This window comes from Prionailurus bengalensis, chromosome E1 (genome assembly GCF_016509475.1).
Source record: "Prionailurus bengalensis isolate Pbe53 chromosome E1, Fcat_Pben_1.1_paternal_pri, whole genome shotgun sequence".
Lineage (NCBI taxonomy): Eukaryota > Metazoa > Chordata > Mammalia > Carnivora > Felidae > Prionailurus > Prionailurus bengalensis.
In genome coordinates this window covers 18,316,666-18,338,743 of record NC_057347.1, presented here as the reverse complement: position 1 = coordinate 18,338,743, position 22,078 = coordinate 18,316,666, and the positions used below count along the sequence as shown (strand labels likewise).

Here is a 22,078-nt window from a genome sequence, read left to right as displayed (position 1 = left end):
ATAATAATAGCCTGTGACTTGTGTTGTGAGAATTCCTTGAGATAATTCAAAGTGTTTAGAACGTGCCAGGCACATAGTAAGAACTCAGTAAGTGTTCATTGCTTTTATTTTTATTGTTTCTCATGTGTTTAAAAAAAATTTTTTTAGGGACGCCTAGGTGGCTCAGTGGGTTAAGCGTCTTACTCTTGGTTTCAGCTCAGGTCATGATCTCACAGTTCATGGGTTCAAGCCCTGCATCAGGCTCAGTGCTGACAATGCAGAGCCTGCTTGGGATTCTGTCTCCCTCTCTCTCTGCACTTCCCCTGCTTGCTCTCTCTCTCTCTCTCTCTCTCAAAAATAAATAAACCTTTTTTTAATAAAAAAAATAAAAATAATTTTTTAAAATAAACCATTTTAAGGAAACCAAATGTATGTGTTTTTACAGATAGAGGCAAATTGCCAATTAGAATGTGCATCTAATTTAGAAATTCAGTAGGAGCTAAAGAAATCTTGATGGTTTTCTCGCATTTATCTTATTTTTAAGATTTTAAGTAATCTCTACACCCAATGTGGGGCTCGAACTCACAACCCTGAGATCAAGTCGCATGCCCTACCAACGGAGCCAGGCAGGTGCCCCAGTTTCCTCACATGTTTAAAGATCTAAATCTCTAGCTATTGGAATTTAGAGCCTACGCTCTCTCTTACTCTTGTTCTCCAAAAAAAAAAAAAAAGTCAGCTTTTCTTTATTTCAAAGTAATCTGCATTCTGTGATGATACTGGTCGGTAAGACATGGGAATGATAGTAGGAAGGCTCCTATGGGAACCAGGTTGGTGGGGTCGAGACTCCCTGGACCAAGAGCTGGGAAACCAGAGGTAGTTCTGGCATTTTACATACCAGAATGTGACCTTGGGTAAATCACATAACCTCTCTGGCCAAGTTTTTATTTCTATTAACTAATATACCCCGGTGGCTAATAATATTTGAGAAAGCAGCAAAAGGACTGTTTTCTACCCCGTTAAAAATCACCTTCTAAATGTCCACATTAGCAATAGTAACAACATCGGCAACAAAAAGCTCTTTAAAACAGCGTGGAAACACTGTTGTTTCCCTTGGGCACCCGAGGCATCAGAGCAGCATCCCCCCCACCCTTGAATTTATAATTGTTAATTTGCATCATTCATTTTTCTGAAGCAAATCAGTACATTTTGAAATCCATATTTTGCGGAGCTAGTTAACTAATTGCTGCAATCAGCAGCAATTTATTTTCTAACAGGGCTGTTCAAATCACTCTGAGGTTGCCATACCGTGTGGTGTTTTTTATGATCATGTTTTTAACGATGAGTTTTAATAGGGGAAAATGGTTAATCTGTTAATATTCTCCTGAAAACGCTAACGTTAATCCTATATTTTATCTTTACCCAAAGGTAACTTAAGAGGCCATAGCAGAGTCATTGACCCAGGGGGTACACCAGCTGTTGGAGAGGCTGTCCCATTTAGAAGGACCAAGAGAGGGAAAGAGTACCCTGTTTTCCCTCTTGTTTGGAGACCCTCATTAAATTACTCAGAAACAATAATCAGATAGCTGCTGTTCAAGTTAATGGCACCTCTGAGTCCCTGTCAAGAGAGCTTTATTTAATGCGCAACAGACCTGGAGAGATGCAGGTGCTTTTTCAGGCCCTCATTTAATTTAAGCTGCTTTAGTTGGCATGGCAACTAGTTGAGACATCTGGGAGACATTATGCTGGGGATTGAGACTTCAGAGAATTTCTGCTGGAGCAAAGCAGAAACCTTATCATAAAGTGGTGTGTGTTGCTTCTAAATTTCTGAAGCTATACTGTTAAATCTTCAAATTCAGGAATTGTATTGTACAGAGAAATCAAATTTTTAAAGGTTGGCCTGTTTGTTGGCTTGTTTTCTGTGAGGAAAAAACTCCTTTATTTGTGGAGTGAAAAATGTATTTCCCCTGAAGGATTTACTTTGCTAAACTAAAGCTTGATAAAACTTATTCTCTGCAGAGTAGCCTATTTACTCACTTTATAAAAATAATACATTTAAAATTTTTCAGTCTTTTATGTTTAAAAAGATTTTAGAGGAAGGGCGCCTGGGTGGCTCAGTCAGTTAAACGTCCGACTTCAGCTCCGGTCATGAGGTCATGATCTCACGGTTCGTTGATTCGAGCCCCACGTTGGGCTCTGTGCTGACAGCTCAGAGCTTGGAGCCTGCTTCCGATTCTGTGTCTCCCTCTCTCTCTGCCCCTCTCCTGCTCGTTTTCTGTCTCTTTCTCTCAAAAATAAATAAAAAAATTTTTAAATAGAAAAGATTTTAGAGGAGAGGAAAGCATCTCTGCACAGAGGTAATAAGCAAAATGGTAAAGGTGGACAGGAGCTTTGTGTGGTTTTTGCCCTAGACTTTCCGGTTAATTTAAGTTTATTAACCTACCCCCATTCACTTTTTTTTGTTTTTATTAAGTTTTTTATTTGAATTCAAATGTAGGTAACATAGAGTGTTATGTTAGTTTACAATATGTATGTTAGGTGTACAATATAGTGATTCAGCAATTCTCTGCATTACTCAGTGCTCTACCCCATTTTCTTTTAAGTCAGCTTGTCATCTTCAGCAGAGGTATACTCCTTTTTTTTTTTTAATGTTTATTTATTTAAGAGAGAGAGTGTGTGCTTGCAAGCAGGGGAGGGGCAGAGAGAGAGAGAGAGAGAGAGAGAGAGGATCCAAAGCAGGCTCCGTGCCGACAGCAGAGAGCCCAATGCGGGGCTCAAACCCACAAACCATGAGATTGTGACCTGAGCTGAGTCAGACGCCCGGAAGACTGAGTCACCCAGGCGACCCTCTCTTTTCTTAAGTATTACAACAGGCAGTTGAATGAAAGAGTTTTCAAGTTCACAGATCCTGAGGACAGTGACGTGGTAATCTAGTCATTTGTGTTTAACAGGGGGAATACCCTCTAGTTTATATTTTATGAGAAATTATACACATAGGCATGTGGTCTTAGTAGAGAAGAATTGACTTTACCATTTGAAATCATGCTTTATATTCATTTTGAATGCCTTGCTTTTTGACACCTGGTAATACTTTGCTCTGTGTTAGGTAGGGTTAAACCATATGAAATTGTTTTTCTTGGTCAAAAGTGGTCCGGTGTTGTCAGTTCAAATCCAGTAGATTTAGGGTGAACAACACCTTGATCAGGAAATACATGTTTTATAATGCTAAATGAAATGTAAGAATTTTTTTCTGAAATGAGTACTTATTTCTAAAATATCTGGTTATAGAGCAGTACCCATTCCAGCCAGCCAGTGTTTTCCTTTTCCCCTTTCTTTGAAAATGTAGTCTCTGTTAGAAGAAAGCATATGACATTATTTCATACTTACTCTCTGTTTTTGGCTTTTGTATCGTTTATTCCTTTTATAAGTCAAAGCAAGATTTTTCAAGTGCCAGCAATATGAATTCAACCCGATAACTTGAAAATTAGATGTTTTCTCTCTGCTACTTGCCTGCATACCAACTGTCACTACTAACAGTAAAGATTCTGGCATCACAACTTGGCTCCCAGTTTTGTAGATACGAAAGGCAGAGTAGAATATAACCTGCTCTTCACTTCCGTGCAAGAACTTTTCAATCCTCGCAGGAACAAAAAGTTGTCAAACTCAGCAGACGTGCCTGACATCCCATACAGATAAGTGCTTCATACTGTCTTTAGGAATTTTTTTTTTCCCTGGAGTAAAATCTCAAGTTGACAACATTTAATACAGTGATAGCAGTTATGACGTGTCTCTGTTTTTGTTTTGTTGTTGTTTTATGTGTAATGTTTCTTTGTTTTTGCCCCTTGATATTTCTGGAACCAATTCAAGAATATTGGGACTTCTGATTAAGGCTTAATGGTGCCAATAGAAGTTTTTTCTTGTCTCTATGATTAAGAGTTCCTAGTGGGTGGAAATGATGAAATAGAGAACAGAAAGATTTCCTAGTGGGGAAAAATATTTTCAGTGCATACAAGAGGGAAATAGTAAGATTCAGATACTCTTTTCCTATCCTGCAGAAGACCAAAGCTTTATTCCTTGGAGACAGCATGAGCTGAGCTGTCGTGTCTTTGGCCCCTTCCCCAACTCCTACAGAACCTGGCAGCCTGGCCTGTGCCTTCTAAGACAGAAATTTGGAAGACTTCTCTAGAGAAATGGATTAACCCAAGAGAAAGGATCTATATACATAATCGAAGACCCCTTATGACACAAAACTGTAAAGCTCTAAGCCCTCCCACAGAGCCACATTACAGTCAAACGGTAATAACCTAAATGTCCAGTGATAGGGATTGCTTAAGTCATGACATAATCCATAAGATGGAATACTATTTAAAGCACCTAAAATTATATTAAAGAACCGGATTACCATGAAAAGATGTTCACAAGATATTTTAAATGGGAAAAAGAAGCGTATGTAATATGTTCTGCTTCGACACCATAATTCCACTTAAAGGAATATATTAGGAAATAATCCAATTCACATAAGGATATAGATACATAGATATGTGATGTTTATCTCAGGTTTGCTTAAAGTATAATTAGAAATAACTTGGATTTTCAACAACGATAGGTTGGTTAAATGAATTCTACTCATTCATTTGAACACTTTATGGTCATAAAAATTCTGCTTCATTAGAATATTTAACAAGGCACCTGGGTGGCTCAGGCGGTTAAGTGTCCCGACTCTTGATTTCATCTCAGGTCGTGATCTTGCGGTCATGAGATCAGTCCCTTTGTCAGGCTCTGCACCGGGCTTGGAGCCTGCTTAAGATTCTCCCTCTCCCTCTGCTCCTTCCACACACTTGCGTGCACATGCACAGACTCTGTCAAAAAAAATTTGCAGGGGCGGGGGGTGTGCCTGGGTGGCTCAGTTGGTTGAGCATCTGACTTCGGCTCAGGTCACGATCTCACAGTTTGTGGGTTCGAGCCCCGCATCATGTTCTGTGCTGCCAGCTCAGAGCGTGGAGCCTGTTTCGAATTGTGTGTCTCCCTCTCTCTCTGCCCCTCCCTCGCTCACGCTCTGTCCCTCTCTGTCTCAAAAGTAAATAGACATTAAAAAAATTTTTTTAATTTTTTAAGAATATTTAATAACAGGAGAAAATGCTGTATTTTATTAAGAAAACAGGCAGCAACACCACGTTTATGTTAGAGTCCCAATTTTAAATATACATACGTGTATGCATGTACAACATTTTCACAAAGATGTTATAGGTTCATTCAAAGAGGTAGGATTCTGGGTCATTTTTCTATTCCTTGGCTTTCTTGTATTTCTCTAGTTTTATACAGTGAAGGTTTTCTTTAAAAACTTTTTTGGAAATTTTCAAAAATACGGAAAAGTAGAGACAGTAGTATAATAACTATTATTTACCTGCTACCCACATTCAGCAGTTGTTCATCATTTTGCCAATCTCACCCTCTTTCCCTTTTTATTGAGGGCAGGGAAAGGAAGGCTGAAGGTATTTTAGAGTAGATCTCAAGGGCACCTGGGTGGCTCAGTTGGTTAAGCATCCAGCTCTTGATTTCGGCTCAGGCCATGATCTCCTGGTCATGGGATTGAGCCCCAAGTCAGGTTCCGTGCTGTGCGTGGAGCCTGCTTGGGATTCTCTCTCTCCCTCTCTCTCTGCCCCTCCCCTACTCTTCTCCCTCTCTCCCCCCTTCCCTCTCTCTCTCTCAACCATAAATAAATGTATTTTTTTTAAGTAGATCCTAGACTTCAAATTATTTTACCTATACTTAAATTTGCATTTCTAACTGATAAGAGTCTTAAAAACCTATTATGTCATTATCACACGTAATAAAATTAGGTAATTCCATACTATTCCCTGATTTCCTTAAAGATCTTTTTTTTTTTAATTTGTTCTAATGTTTATTTATTTTGAGAGAGAAAAGAGCACAAATGGGGGAGGGGCAGAGAGAGAGGGTGACACAGAATCGGAAGCAGGCTCCAGACTCTGAGCTGTCAGCACTGAGCCTGATGCGGGGCTCGAGCTCATGAGCCGTGAGATCATGACCTGAGCCAAAGTCAGATGCTTAACCAACTAAGCCACCCAGGCGTCCCACTCAAAGATCATTTTTTTAGTCAGGTTTGTTTGAATCAGATTCTAAACACAGTCCATATATATTGTGTTTCATTATTACATCTCGAGACTATTTTATCCCAAACATTCCTACCTTCTCCTCCCCTCACCTACCCAACCCCCCCCCCCTTTTTTGTCATTGATTTGTTGGAAAAATTTTTTCAGAAGAATGATCCACATTGTGTTTAGCTGATTGCTTCTTCATGGTGTCTCTTGCTCTTTTATTCTCCATGTTTCTAGTAAACTAGTAATTAGAGCTAGAGGATTCGTTGTATTAAGGTTTTTTTTTTTAAAGACCTGAATACTTTCTGGGCAGTGGTGTGCATCTTAATAGAGATACAATATCTTATCCCACATTAAGTGTTGCTAGGTTGAGTGGTGATTTGAGGTGATGCTGATCAGTCTCGTCCCTTTCAAATGGTTTTAGCAGCCATTGATAATTGATGCCTGTATCGGTGATACCATAGACGTTGAAAAATGGCAATTTTTATTTTTTTACTCATCTAACATTGCTTCTGCATTCATTAACTGAAATTCTTCTATTAAAAAAACACAGCAAACACTTAGTATATTTTATTACAGTTTTTAAAAATATAACTCAAAAAAAGAAAGGAAGATAAAACCCAGCCATTGAAACAATCTTAAACATAGTCAAGACCGAGTTCTACTACTGTGTAACCTTAGATAGGTTACTTGCCTTCTGGTAGCCTCAATTTCCTCATCTGTAATTGGAAGTACTAACACCTCCCTCGTAGGATTGCCATGAAAATTAGATGAGATGATATATTTAAAATACTAGTAGAGTATTGTTTATCTAGTGGGTGCTCGGTATATATTAGTTCATTTACTCAACAGATGTTTATAGGAGACTTAACTGTAATGCAGGCATTTGTTTCTGACAGTTTGGGATGGACTTGTGAACAAAACAGACAAAAACTCTTGTCCTCATGGAGCAGGACTGGGGAGGCCAACAAACAATAAACATAATAAGTAAATTATGGAGGAGAAGTACTAAAGGGAAAAAAGAAAAGGTAGAGATGTGCAGGGGGATAGCTGTTGTATAAAGCATGCAAGGTGCGGTACTGGGGTGGTCAAGGTAGGCCTCATTCAAAAGATCAGATTTGAGCAAAAACACAAAGGAGGTGAGAAAGTTAGCCGGGGTGTCTGGGAAAGCCCATTCAGGCAGAGGGAGCAGCTAGAGCAAAGGTCAGAGTGTGTCTAACATGTTTAGAGAATAACAAAATAGCAAAAATGGTAAGAAAGGAGGTCAGAGCAGTAAGATGCCAGATCATTTCTGGCCATGTAAGGACATTTTAAGGACTTTGGCTTTGACTCTAAATGAAATAAGCTTTTGCAGAAGAGTGACATAATCTGGCTGTCATTCAAAAAGATTGTCCTGTGGGGGCGCCTGGGTGGCGCAGTCGGTTAAGCGTCCGACTTCAGCCAGGTCACGATCTCGCGGTCCGTGAGTTCGAGCCCCGCGTCAGGCTCAGGGCTGATGGCTCAGAACCTGGAGCCTGTTTCTGATCCTGTGTCTCCCTCTCTCTCTGCCCCTCCCCCGTTCATGCTCTGTCTCTCTCTGTCCCAAAAATAAATAAACATTGAAAAAAAAAAATTTACAAAAAGATTGTCCTGTGAAATGCAGCCCCCTCCAAAAAAAGGTGAATTGATGAATGCAAAGAGCCATGGATAAACATGTACTAAATCAAATTGTTAAGTATAGAATCTGGGTGGTGGGTATATATATATGGGTGATCACTGTTTAATTCTGCCAAGTTTTCTGTGTGTTTAAAACTAAAGAAAAAAATGTAAGGGGTGCCTGGGTGACTCGGTTAAGCATCCAACTTCGGCTCGGGTCATGATCTCACGGTTCATGGGTTCAAGCCCCACATCAGGCTCTGTGCTGACAGCCTGGAGCCTGCTTTGGATTCTTTGTGTCTCTCTCTGCCCCTCCCCTGCTTGCACGTTCGTTCTCTCTCTCTCTCTCTCTCTCTCTCTCTGTCAAAATTAAATAAATGTAAAAATTTATAAGCTATTAAGAAGAAAATCTAAATCTAAACCTGGTAATAATACCATAATTTAACTGATATGTATCATTTTATAGAACAATTCTAACATGTCACTGAAAACTGTTCCTAGGAAATTCTGCATGCTAAATCTCATTTCCTCACTAATCTTCATTATAGAGTAGAATATAATTCTTTGGAAAGAATCTGATTAATAAAACCTCAGGTAAAAGTAACCTAAGAATATAAAAACCCTAAAAATGATGTTTTCTATATAATAAAGTAACTCAATGTATAGACAAAATAAAAATGTAACAGTCAAAAGTTTATTCTGTCTCCTGTGTGTTAGAAATCTAGGGGTCTTGGGCCATAGGAGGTAACAGTGGACATGATAAGAAGTAGTCTAATTCTGTGGCTAAATTATGAAAGAACCAACAGGATTTTCTGATGGATTGGAGGTGGAGTGAGAGAGAAAGAGAAATCTAGGATAACTCCAAGGTTTGTGGTTTGTGGTGTGAGCAGCTTGCTGGAAAAATAAGTTTTCTGTGGGAAAGCCTACAACTAGAAAAAGTGATTTGGTGGGGGAAAGATGGAGAATACATGTTTGGACAGTTTGAGATGTCAATTAGACATCCAGAGGAGATGATGAGTAGACAGTTTGATGAACGGGGTTGGACTTAAGGAAACAGGATTAACTAGAAATACAACGTTGGGAGTGATCTGCAAGTGTGCTATTTAAAGTCTTAGGATTGGATCCACTTGCCCAAGAAAGTGCGTGTGGAAACACAAGAGGACCAAGCCCTGGGACATTTCAACATTAAGTAATTGGAGAAGAAAACAAAGGAGGATTGAAAAGGAACAACCAGTGAGAGAGAAGAAAAGCCAACAGTCAGGTGTTCTAGAAGCCATTTGACCTAAATGTTTCAAGGAGGGTGTTTTGATTGTGTGTCAAAGCATTATCAATTAGTTCTCCCTACTCTCAAGTTGTTACGACTTGTTTTTGCTAAAACGTTAAATTAGAAGTGTTTTTAAATCATTCTCCCCAGATAATGACCACTTACTACAAGAGTCTTTAAAGTTCATAAAAGTAAAAACCAAAGCCTAATAGCACTTTTAAAAAAATTTATTGTAGGTTTTGAAGGCAGACGCCTTCTCATCTTTATTTTTTTATGCCTAGCATTTACCCTTACAGTGAGCATGTAAATGCTAAAACACGAGTCCCCGGACCCTCTTAGTTCATTTATAGCTCATGCTAAGCACACTAAGACTACAGCTGCCCCTTAAGATGGACTATATCTTCTAGGACTAGCTGTGGGACAGTCAGTACTGGCACAAAAGGTGTTTTACAGGGTGTCAGATGGGTTGTCCTTAAAAAAGATTTCATAATCTCGCTCTGGAAGAAGAAAGGTAGGATCTGAAGAACTATGTAAGAAAGCAAAATAACTCTGCAATCCAGTAACAGCTATGCTTTTTCTTTTCTTTTCTTTTCTTTTCTTTTCTTTTCTTTTCTTTTCTTTTCTTTTCTTTTTCTTTTTTCTTTGCCTGTTCCCGCTTTCAGTTATACAGGGGTAGGGGAGCCTTAGTGTTTTAACCCAGAACATGAAACTAACTTTCACGAGGTATCAGAAGAATTTAAAGCCTGTAGGAATCTCCCAAAGTCAAAGGTACTCACCCCTTGTCTTAAGGAAGGTTAAATTTAAATCATAAAATTCACCGAGATTTGTAATGAATCATTAACTGTGGGTAGGAGTAAGACCTGAATCTGTCCTATTCTAGATACAGCAAAAGTTAATTCACAAGAGTTGAATTCTACATCTTCATTTCTCCCCATGCTCCAGCCTATGGTCATCGACTATGTGTTGATCGAACAAAACCCTGAAGGTATAAGAGTAAATAAAAAGCATAGGAAGCTTAAAATTTAATAAGGGAGGCATAAATGTAAAAAAAGAAAAAAGTTAAATAACAAATTATTAAGATTGGAGGAAGGCTTGGATTTGAACTAATCATTTTATACATTTCTAGGAGTATTATACTTTTTTTTTTTTCAACGTTTATTTATTTTTGGGACAGAGAGAGACAGAGCATGAACGGGGGAGGGGCAGAGAGAGAGGGAGACACAGAATCGGAAACAGGCTCCAGGCTCTGAGCCATCAGCCCAGAGCCTGACGCGGGGCTCGAACTCCCGGACCGTGAGATCGTGACCTGGCTGAAGTCGGACACTTAACCAACTGCGCCACCCAGGCGCCCCTAGGAGTATTATACTTTATAAAGTAACTTAAGCCACAGTTGGTGGGTAGATTGTCATCCTTTCCATTGGTACCTTGGTGGCCTAGGGTGAGACCCCCAACCCTCTCTTGTTTGGATTCACAGGATGCTCCAGTAACATGTCTGAATAGACACCGAGACTCTTTGATCTTCACATTCTTCCTGGCCTGGCTGTCATTTAAAACGTTTACCCTTATTGAGAAGATATTTGCCAATGACCTATCTGATAAAGGGTTAGTATCCAATATATATAAAAAACTTATGTAACTTCACACCCAAAAAATAAATAATCCAATTAAAAATGGGCAGAAGACATAAACAGACATTTCTCCAAAGAAGACATACAGATGGCCAACAGACACATGAAAAGATGCTCAGTATCCCTCATCATCAGGGAAATGCAAATCAAAACTACAATGAGATGCCACCTCACACCTGTCAGAATGGCTAAAATCAAAAAAAACAAGTGTTGGCGAGGGTGTGGAGAGAAAGGAACCCTGGTGCACTGTTGGTGGGAATGCAAACTCGTACAGCCACTGTAGAAAACAGTATGGAGGTTCCTCAAAAAGTTAAAAATAGAACTACCCTACAATCCAGGATTGGCACTGCTGGGTATTTACCCCCCCCCCAAAAAAACCCAGAAAAACACTAATTCAAAAGTGTACATGCACCCCTATGTTTATAGCAGCATTATTTACAATAGCCAAATTATGGAAGCAACTCAAGTTGTCCATCGATAGGTGAATGGATAAAGAAGATGTGATATATATAAAGGAATATAAATGGATATACAATGGAATATAATGTGATATACAATGGATAAAGAAGATGTGATATATATAATGGAACATAAATGGGTATGCAATGTATATAATCGAATATAAAAAGGAATGAAATCTTGCCATTTGCAACAACCATGGATGGCTCTAGAGAATATAATGCTAAGTGAAATGAGTCTGTCAGAGAAAGACAAATACCATATGATATCACTCATAGTGAATTTAAGAAATAAAACAAATGAACAAAGGGGGCAAAAAGAATCTTAACTATAGAGGACAGTTACCTCCTCCTCTGGTACAGGGGAGGATGGGTGAAATTGGTGAAGGGGATTAAGAGTACATTTATCCTGATGTGCACTGAGTAATGTGTAGAATCTGTGAATCACTGTGTTGTACACCTGAAGCTAATAGAACACTGTATGTTAACTACACTGGAATTAAAAACTTAATTTAAAAAATATTTACCCTTATTTTTCTTTTATAATGCTAATTATAGAGGAGTCACTTAGTTTATGTCTGCTAACTTTTAAATGGTAAATTCTTTAATTTTGGCAATTTTTTATCTTGTGAGGGCTGGAATTCTCACCTTTGTCATACTGTCTAGAAGCTTTCTTTCCTTAAACTTTCTCCAGCCTTAAGAGTGGAAGTTATTCTTTAGACCTAGCGCCTACTTTGAGGGGATTGGGACTGAATTCTCTGAACTCTCCTTAACTTAAAACTTCAAGATATGTTGTCACAGAATTGATGCAGAGTGACCTACATAAAATTATCGTCTCTCCTCAACCACTCAGCTCAGATCATGTCAAAGTTTTTCTTTATCAGATTTTGCGAGGTAAGCTTTTCTTTGTGAAGAAAAAGGTAGTGTCACTGTATACGTGAAATGTTTTGCTTTTCATTTGAACTTTAATCTGACCTCCCAAGGCTTTCTTCTTCCCTAAAGACTTTTTTCTTTTGACCAAGGTCAAATATAATATTCTCTATACTTGATGTTAAATAAGAGGCTTTTTTAAGGGTGGCCAAATGGTTCTTATTTTCAGTGATGGAAGAGAAAGCCCTAATTCATGACTAGGTTAATCTAGGGAGTAAATAAGCAAGAGGGTTTGTCAAACCCCGTGGTCTGTCACAAAGTTTCCACTAAACAGCCTTTAGTAGGGATATGTGACTGGCATCAGATAACTCAATTAAAAAGTAACTTGTGTCATCCAGACATTTATTCTTCAAACCAGCAGTACATAAGCCTGATCAAAGTGTTGGCTGGTGTACCTGCGTCCAATTCTAGAAAAACAAAATGACTCTTAAAGCCAGAGCATCAAGGAGACTGAGAAACAGCCAGCTAAATAATTCTCCAGGCTGGCTCACTCGAGAGCACCAACCTGATGGAGAGGCAGTTTGAGCCGACATTGATGGAGCTTCTTCTGGCCATCAGGTGTGTCCTTCGGAATTTTGCTGTTACAAATGGAGAATTGTTTAAAGCTGAAACAGCTTCCTTACCTAGTAAAATATCCTCCCCCTGCCCCTCCCTCACTAGGATTTCTAGAATTCAGACATTCTTTATAGAGGTGAAAAAGCATCTAACAACAGAATGAAAGCACAGCGTTAAAACCACGATGTTCACTTTCTGTGGATTTGTTGACATTCTGTGGTGGGGGACAGAATAAAGATACTGGATACTGGATCTTTTTTTACACTTGAAAAAAATACATGATTTACTGTATTTTGTTCAGAAGACTCAGCCTTGAAGCTGTGACCTTTTTTTAGCAGTGCTACAAGCCTCGGTCTTTTAAGGTGTCAGAAATATTGTAAAGTAATTAATTATTACCCTCTCGAATCTCAGTGGTGGAGAATACTACTGACAGACGTGGGCAGGTTGCTGACTTTTGTCTTCCCAGTAACAATCTGCCCTGGGAAAGGCTCCCCGGTGGGTAATGGGAATCACAGGGTGACAGTACCAGCAGCAGAGCTCCAGTGGCCAACCCACACCTAGGAGCAATTTGAGGACGTTCTTATGGTCAGCTTTAATTCCGGTGCCTGAAAAGCTTATCTATATTTAAACCCAAATCATCTTTTGAATGCTAGGCATGATCTGTAGATTGTGCAAGCCTTTGATGACACTTTATTTTACTGTCACAAAATTACAGGTTTTTTGAGGTAGGGCTAAGTCTAGCTTTTAATAATGTTTATTAGGCCATCATTTAGAGAACAGTCTTAAATCCTGTACTCTCTGTTTCTGTGGTTTTCCCCCCAAATCATTGGTTGAGTGAAAGGAATTAAATATCTGCAATTAAATCCGTTTGTTATTTCAGGTTTGAAATATCTCCATTCAGCTGGCATTTTACATCGAGACATTAAGCCAGGGAATCTCCTTGTGAACAGCAACTGTGTTCTAAAGGTAGCTTTTCAGTTTATTTGAGTATCTGAGAAAAATTCAGAATGTCAAGGCAGGATTAAGAGCAATGTGTTTTTGTGAAAGAGTTAAATTTGTTTTCATCGCTTTGCCAAAAATGAAAGAACCCAGGTTTCCCTAGCAATGTCACTAGTCATGGCCACAGTAACTGATTTGTAGTCTTGACTCATGGTTTCTTCATGATAGCTTGCATATGTTTTAGAAACACTGAAATTGGAATTACAATGTGACCAGAAAGAAGATGGAGAAGGTGATTTCTTTTTCAATTGTTCCATTGTTAAAAGAAGTACACATCAAAAGGAATATTGGAAAACCAGTAAGCTGTTTATATGAGAACGAAGTATGGCTTTTAAGAAACCTGTAGCATTTTTATACCCTGCGTGACTGAGGTAGTAAAGTAGGGAAGTGGAAACACAAGTGAAAGTACTAAGCCAGGAAAGGGTTAAATGTATTTGACAATATAGTAGCCAATCCTGCTAGCCCCTCTGAGGGGGTATTGATTACAGGATTAATTGTAGTTAGTAGCTCCAAAATCTCAGGCCATCAGTTTCCATTTTACTTTCCCCCAGTGTCTCCATCCACCCACCCCCTCACCCCTGCCCGTTTTTTGTTAGAGTGAGTGGCTCACCAATTGCAAAATCCACATATGTGCGTCTCCCTGCTTCCAATAGAGAGATGTATTCATGGAGCTCCTAGATAGGAAGAGAACCACCATACCTTCCCCATCATAGAAGGTAGAGATAAGGGCCTTCCTAGAGCTGTGCCATCCTGTGTAAGCAAATTTAAATTCCGTTTAGTTTGTGAGTGGCTACAGTATTACATGATGCTTCAGTCTGCAGTAAATACTGTTAACGTTTCAACTGATATATTTGAAAAAAAAACTGGTTTTTAAATGTTGCCTGCTTTATAAGTAATCAAGCTGTCATTGTTACTTAGCTTGATGGCAGTTAAACTAAATATTAAAAGCAAGTGTATAAATGAATATCATTTTGTATTTTAAATGCTTTCTTTAAACTGTGGCCCAGTTTTCTTTAAAAGCTGGTATGATATACTGCTTTAGGATAAAATTCTCTCTTCATTATAGCCTTCAAGAACTGTTTCTGATTTAATTCTGGAAAGATTTTTTTTTAACTATTTTTCATAATTTCCCGAAAACAACTAGTGTCGTAGTGCAGTCTCTTTCCACAGAGAAATTAATTGTCCCCAGTGTCCACCGAAGTAAATATTCTTTCTATAGGTCATTGAGTTCATTCCCCTGCTACCTTTCCCCTTTTTGAAGAGCTCTGCAACCTATTCCCACAACCCTCATTGTAATTAAAAAAAACAAAAACAAAAAAAACCCTTAAGAATTCTTTATTCTGTTCAGACCAAATCAGTTTTATGACAATTTATGCCAGTTTTTTCTTATTTTGGTTTCTGGTTGGAGAATTTCACACAGCATTTTGTGTAGAATGCTTGATGCCATTACCTGCTTGAAATCCGTTAAAAACAGTTTTTTAATGTTTATTTATTTTTGAGAGAGAGAGCACGAGAGCACACAAGCCAGGGAAACGCAGAGAGAAGGAGAGACAGAATCCCAAGCAGGCTCCACACCATCAGTGCAGAGTCTGATGCGGGGCTCAGATTCACCAACCACAAGATCATGACCAGAGCGGGATCAAGAATTGGGGGCTTAACCAACTACACCACCCAGGCGCCCCTGAAGTCTGTTTTTTAAAATCGTTAGTAATGGTATTGTAACTTCTGGCTACATAAATGAGTAACTAGAGGAAAATGTTAATTATGAATAAACCAATACACAGATCAGGATAAATTGAAATTGTGCCCTGTTCCTTTGACTTGTCCAAGCTGCCTACTTTTAAAACCCAGAATGGTTAGGGGGCTTCTGGGGTGGCTCAGTTAGTTGAGCATCAGACTCTTGATTTCGATTCAGGTCATGATCCCAGGGTCGTGGGATGGAGCCCCACATTGGGCTCTGCACCGAGCGTGGAAACTGCTTAAGGTTCGTTCTCTCTTTCTCTCTCGCTAAAATAAAAAAAATAAAAATAAAACCCAGAGGGGCACCTGGGTGGCTCAGTCGGTTAGGCGTCCGACTTCAGCTCAGGTCACGATCTCGCAGTCCGTGAGTTCGAGCCCCGCGTCGGGCTCTGGGCTGATGGCTCAGAGCCTGGAGCCTGCTTCTGGTTCTGTGTCTCCCTCTCTCTCTCTGCCCCTCCCCCGTTCATGCTCTGTCTCAAAAATAAATAAACATTTTTTTAAAAAATAAATAAAAAAATAAAACCCAGAATGGAATGTCAAGCTATGGACAAACTAATTCTGCCTTCTCAAATGTACAAATTCATCAAAAATAATTATGATAAAACATTTCTTTTAAATTATATCCTTTCATATTATGAATATATTTTATTTCGTATTAAGCACAAAATGGATAATTTTGTTGGAAATCTCATTATCTTTTTGGCTATCTGATCATATAAACTTCTTACTTTGGGTTTAGCTTGTCTTCCAGATAAATTGCCAAAAATGACTCCAGACTGATGTTTTTAACAAGGGACTTGCTTTATAACAAAATGTTTTCTGTCCGGTGGGTGGTTGGTTGTTTTTTGTTGTTGTTGTTTTGTTTTTTGGTTTTTGGTTTTTTTTTACTCTAAATACAAGAACGATAGGAAAATGGATTAAAGTTCTTTGGTTTTTGTTTTGTTTTAAAAGATATCCTAAAACACCATGGCATTTTAAATATTATGTGTTATTTGAACCCTAGCCTTTGGGAGGATTTGATAAGCAACTTAATTTTTTTTAATGTTTTTATTTATTTTTGAGACAGAGAGAGACAGAGCATGAATGGGGGAGGGTCAGAGAGAGGGAGACACAGAATCTGAAACAGGCTCCAGGCTCTGAGCCGTCAGCACAGAGCCCAACACGGGGCTTGAACTCACGGACTGTGCTATCATGACCTGAGCTGATGTCAGACGCTTAACCGACTGAGCCACCCAGGCGCCCCGATAAGCAACTTATAGTTTGGTTGTTGTTTTGTTTTGTTTTGTTTTGTTTTGTTTTGTTTTGTTTTGTTTTTGCTATGGTTTTCCAACTTTTTTTTTTTAGCTGTCAGATCCTTTTTTCAAATAAAATCGTAGGCTGGGACCTCAACTTAGAACAGTGTTATTTTGTCGCTTCTAACACTGACTCAGTGAAGTTAATCAGTGAGAATGCTAAAGTTTGGAAGACCGTTACTCTCTTGTCTTAGCCTCAGTGCTCCCCCTTTCTGTTTTGTTTGCCCAGTTTCAAGAAAGTCTTAATTCCTGAAAATAAGCAGAAGTTGCCATTGGTGGCACTGCTGTTGTCCACTAACAGCTCATCTTGCAACTGCAGCCTCTCAGTAAACAGAAGTAACAGGAAAAGATTCGTTTTTCGGTCTGCATGTAAATTAACCAATCTTCCTCATCTACTGTTGTGTCGCCAGGTTCCAGCATGCTGTCCAAAACTTGAGAGGCATTAAGTTAAATATTTACGGCATGAAGAAAAGAATGAACCTAGTGGCACTGGTATCCTACAGTGTGCCACATTTTGACATATTCACACATTTGAGGGTGAATTAGTATTTTAAAAATAGATACATGTGAAGTTTAGGACTCAGTTTGATTTAAAGAAATTTTACTACGTGTATTCTGTAATGAGAGTGAACATAGTTCAGGAGGTCTTCAAGATTGGCTCTTTTTTTTTTTTTTTTTCCTTACAATACTTCCTCAAGAAGCCTTGAAAATACATAGTTTGGTTTCTACATTAAACCTAGAAATGTGCGTTGAGCTGTCTTTTTGGTTTAGTTATCAATTGAAAAGACATTAAAAGTGAGAAGAATATTTTTAAGATCATCATTTTATATAGAAATAAGGAAGTTTGAGCCTTTTTTCCCCCCTCTTATACCGATAAGATCAAATTATACATTGACACAAATATACCCTACCTGTATCATTGAAAACTTCTGAGTTTGGAGATCTATCATGATTTTAACTTCTTGGCTATTTTGTTTTACTTTACCATTTGTAAATACATGTGTCTCTTTAACAATATTTTGATAATCTTTTCTATTTAGATTTGTGATTTTGGATTGGCCAGAGTGGAGGAATTAGATGAATCCCGTCATATGACTCAGGAAGTTGTTACTCAGTATTATCGGGCTCCGGAAATCCTGATGGGCAGTCGTCATTACAGCAATGCTATTGACATCTGGTCTGTCGGATGTATCTTTGCAGAACTACTAGGACGAAGAATACTGTTTCAGGCACAAAGTCCCATTCAGCAGGTATGATTTTACGTTAGGCTGTAGTAGCTTTCAATTCTATTACAGATTTAAAGGAAAAAACCACCTTGCACACATGTCCTGGGCTTATTCGTTGTACTGTCTGCATTGCTTTTAGCAAATTCGGGTTCACTTAAAATTCAGAAAAGTTATGAAGTTGAAGATTACAGAGAGATTCATTTTGTAACTTACCGGCCTATTAGAGGGAGTGTTGGCTTTATTACTTGCGCTGATGCATGTAACCGTTTGCACAGGTGTAATCTTCAGTTGTTAGATTGTCTCTGTTCTTTCTAACTGAATGCGTCCAACTTGAAAATGTATTTGGTGGCTTAATGTACTTATTCTTTATGCTTAGAATATAAATTTTAAGTGTTGATTTCCTTAAATCTGAACATTTAGAAACATTTCTAACCTTTGTTTTGGAGCTACAATATTTAAATATGGCAGAGAACATTAGAAGCTTATTAAAAGGTAGTTTTAAGAACCCATTCATGATACTTTATCTGCCCTAAGAGCTAATTCATTATCATATTTTCTTGCAATAATTCCTAAGTATTTTTTATCCATAAATTCTAACAACGCAAACATAAAGTTTGCATTGGAATAATGTAACAATGATGGACTCAGGCTGCAGAATCAAATCGATGGGTTCCAGTCCTAGCTCTGCCACTTACTGTCTAGTCATTCTCAGGCAAATTAGAAGGTTCTGAGGACTGTTGTGCAGATCAAATAAAGCTGGAAACGCGGCCAGGCACACAGTGAGCTCTCGGCAAATGTTAGCAACTGTGAGAGTGGTGCTATGCCAGGATGATAGGTATGCAGCAGTAAATAAGACAAGGTTAGTTCCTGCCTTCGTGAAACTTGCACATGAGACAGAAAATAAAGTCTACAAATAAACATAAACCTAAATAATGATAAATTTTGTGAAGAAAAATTGAACCAGGAGATGACAATGGATCAGAGCAGTGCTAAAGGATTCTCTCTCTGAAGGGATGACGTTTGAGGAGTACTCAAGTAAAATGGGGGAGCGAGATATTGGGAGTGTTCCAGGAAAAGGGACAACCCACATAATTACGCCTCTGAGGCAGGAACAAGTGTGGCATGTTGGGGGGATGGCACAATCAAGGAGGAGGTTGTAGGAGACAAGGTCGGAGGGAAAAAGAGTGCCTGACTGTGATGACCTGATAAGGACTTTGGACTTTATTCTGTCCAAATTGTAATGGGAAGCGGTATGAAGGTTTTGAGCAAGGGAGTATTGAGATTTGATTGATCACATTGTAAGAGATCACCCTGACTACTGAGTATCTTTGTAAATAATTCATACACCTGACCCAAAGTGGAATTGTTTCTACAAAGAATTAACTGATACATTAGAAACTGTATATGCTATGATCAGCATTTAGTTATTTTTCTGCTAAACATTCCAAGTCTATTTTTATCAAATTTCCATCTTAAAAATTGATCCTAGTGATAAAAAATTGTCATATATAATTTTAATGTTGGGTACTATTGACAGTACCCACTTCACTATTCGATTTTTTTAGAGAGTAGATTTTAATGGACTTACCTGTAAGACCATCATGTCTGCACATAAGCAGCTGCCATACAGAAAAGTTTAAATAAAAGTTAAGGTGTTCAAATCCTGTATATTGAACCAGGATCTTGGGTTGCTACTGAAAAGACTGTGTGTGTGTGTGTGTGTGTGTGTGTGTGTGTGTGTGTGTGTGTTGTGTGTTGTGTGTTGTGTGTTGTGTGTGTGTAAAACAATGTATGCAGGAACTGGCCTGGGATTCAGATACCTTATTTTCTAGAGAAATGCATGCGTCTTGAATTTGCCAGTATGATGTAGCCAGTAACAGATAACACTGTCTATCATCAGTGTATTTTAGTATGAGAAGTCAAGATCTAAAATAGGAAAAGAGGCTAACTTCTAAATGGAAGTAGTCATTTTCTGTAGCATTTTCTCTGTATCTTTGAGAAATGAAAACCCTAGGTGCTACAGTACATAAAAATATTTCTCATCCATGGATCTAACCCATTGTAGACAACTTTCTGAATGTTTCCATTTGTTTTCATGAGCCAGTTATTTTCTTCTGCCTTTAGGTTAGTAGTTAGAGGTCCGTAAGTATCACCAACACACTTTTCCCAAAAGGCTTTGTGTAGAGATCTTTTATGGAAAACAAGCTACTTGATCATCCCCATTATCCTGGAGGGCAGTGATCCTTATATAGACCTCATAGTTTTGATAAGTGCAGAAAAATGGTGCTTTAGGGGCACCTAGGTGGCCGGTTAGTTAAGCATCCAGCTTTGGCTCAGGTCGTGATCTTCCAGTTCATGAGTTCTAGCCCTGCATCGGGCTCACTGCTGTCAGCACAGAGCCCACTTTGGATCCTCTGTCCCCCTCCCTCTCTCTGCCCCTCCTTTGCTTGGGCTCTCTCTCTCTCTCAAAAACAAATAAACATTTAAAAAAAAAAAAAAAGGAAATAAAACGGTGCTTTATATCTGGCAATCCCAGTACCAGAAAATGAAGTATTCTGTAAGTAGGAATTTTCCGTCCTGGAAGAATCCGAATGACATATTATTGCTAATTAGGTTATGAAGTTGGAAGAGTTTTAGCACTACAGAAAATTGTGGAGGTGGTGTCCGACCTGCCAAGACTTGTGAGAAGACCATTTTTTATTGTGCTTAGCTAACTAAATGTGGTCTTATTCAGTATTATAGTTTTCTAAGAACTGCAGTTTTCTGCCAGTGTAAGAGATTTCTAGCATACCTAGAATGTAAATGAGGTGTTCTGGCCCACACATCAATAACTTAGCTTTCATTTCAGATGTGAATGTTCTGAGTAGTTCCTAAATCACAGCTGCCTGATTTATGGATTAGCTCCTTGATGAGCCTGAATCCTTTGGAAGCATCAGAATCCATTCTTTAACTGTTTGAAAAGAACAGTCATTAGCCAGGAGCAAAAGAGCAGTTCACCTCTGCAAGGATCATAGATACCATGATATCAAGACCCAGGGTAGGTAGATGCAGACTCCTAAACTACTATAGCCTTAGAATGCCATGCTTGCTGAAACATAGTTCATTTCTGTCATCTGGATTCCTAATAAAAATATCTTTCTGGCCTTTTAAAAGTAGTCCAGAAAGTGAACATAGGGGCTCCTATCAGTTAATTTGGAATTTGCCTTAAGGTGGTGTTGTGGTTTTTTTCCCTCCAAATTAGGTCCTTGGCCTTGAGTGATTGAAGAGTAATGGAAAGTTGTTTCCATGAGATCTTACTATATCCATCTGTATTTCATATTTCCTTGTAGTTGGATTTGATCACGGATCTTTTGGGCACACCATCACTGGAAGCAATGAGGACGGCTTGTGAAGGCGCTAAGGCACACATACTCAGGGGTCCTCATAAACAGGTAACATGATAGGGTGGGGATCTGTATTTGGTAACCATCTGGGCAGGATTTCTTTTCCGACAGAATAATGAGTCAAGACTGTTTAAACAAGAACATTACTTACGGGTTTTATTTATTTGTTATGTCATGGTCATAAATAAGAAAATGTTAAATATTTGTCAAACTAAATAAAATACCATAATCCCCAATGCTTTAGGAGAAAATAAATACTGTGTAGCACCTAAATGACCCCTGGCTTTTTATCTCCTGGTTTTTGATGTGTCTGGGAAAATTACTGGGGGTGGAGCTTTCACTCCAGTGCCATACCTCGTACATGTACATCAAGATGTCTTTTCTAAATACCGAACCAAAATACTCGGTACCTCTTACTCCAACTACGAGGATAAAGCTATTTCTACTGTACTCTTTCCACTAACACAGAATCAGATGTAAATGTTTTTAAAAAGAAGTATGGAGAGAGATTGCCAGATTTGTACTGATCAATATTACTTATAACCAGACAAGTCACTGTTGAGGAAGACAAGACGGCTTTTATCTCCACCTGTTGGTTTAGCAGCATTTTTTAGAAGCACTTTTCCTAATCCACTTTGGACAGAACAGCTTAATGATGTGAAGAGTGAGCAAGGAAAATACTTTTCTCGGGAACAGCAAACTAAACAGAAAAGAGGAGGCTTGAACAAGAAGATTCAGCAGCTAATTTTCCTGGGCTCTGCCTTGGTTTCTTTTAAATTGGGCATTTAGATGATCTGATGGATCATCAGGACTGATTGATCTGAATAACCAAATGGCAGACTGACTTCGACTCTCCTCTCAGATTACCAAACAGAC

General features: G+C 38.6%; 1 protein-coding gene across 2 annotated transcripts in view; it reads left to right on the top strand.

The window, feature by feature from the left end:
- Positions 1-22,078, top strand: part of NLK (nemo like kinase) — a 165,192-nt gene that overhangs the window by 123,345 nt on the left and 19,769 nt on the right. For both annotated transcript variants that reach the window (XM_043583610.1, XM_043583611.1), the window contains exons 4-7: positions 11,865-11,971; positions 13,443-13,528; positions 17,634-17,843; positions 21,149-21,250. In XM_043583610.1, the coding sequence (XP_043439545.1) occupies positions 11,865-11,971; positions 13,443-13,528; positions 17,634-17,843; positions 21,149-21,250 (505 nt within the window). The remainder of the gene's footprint in view (positions 1-11,864; positions 11,972-13,442; positions 13,529-17,633; positions 17,844-21,148; positions 21,251-22,078) is intronic.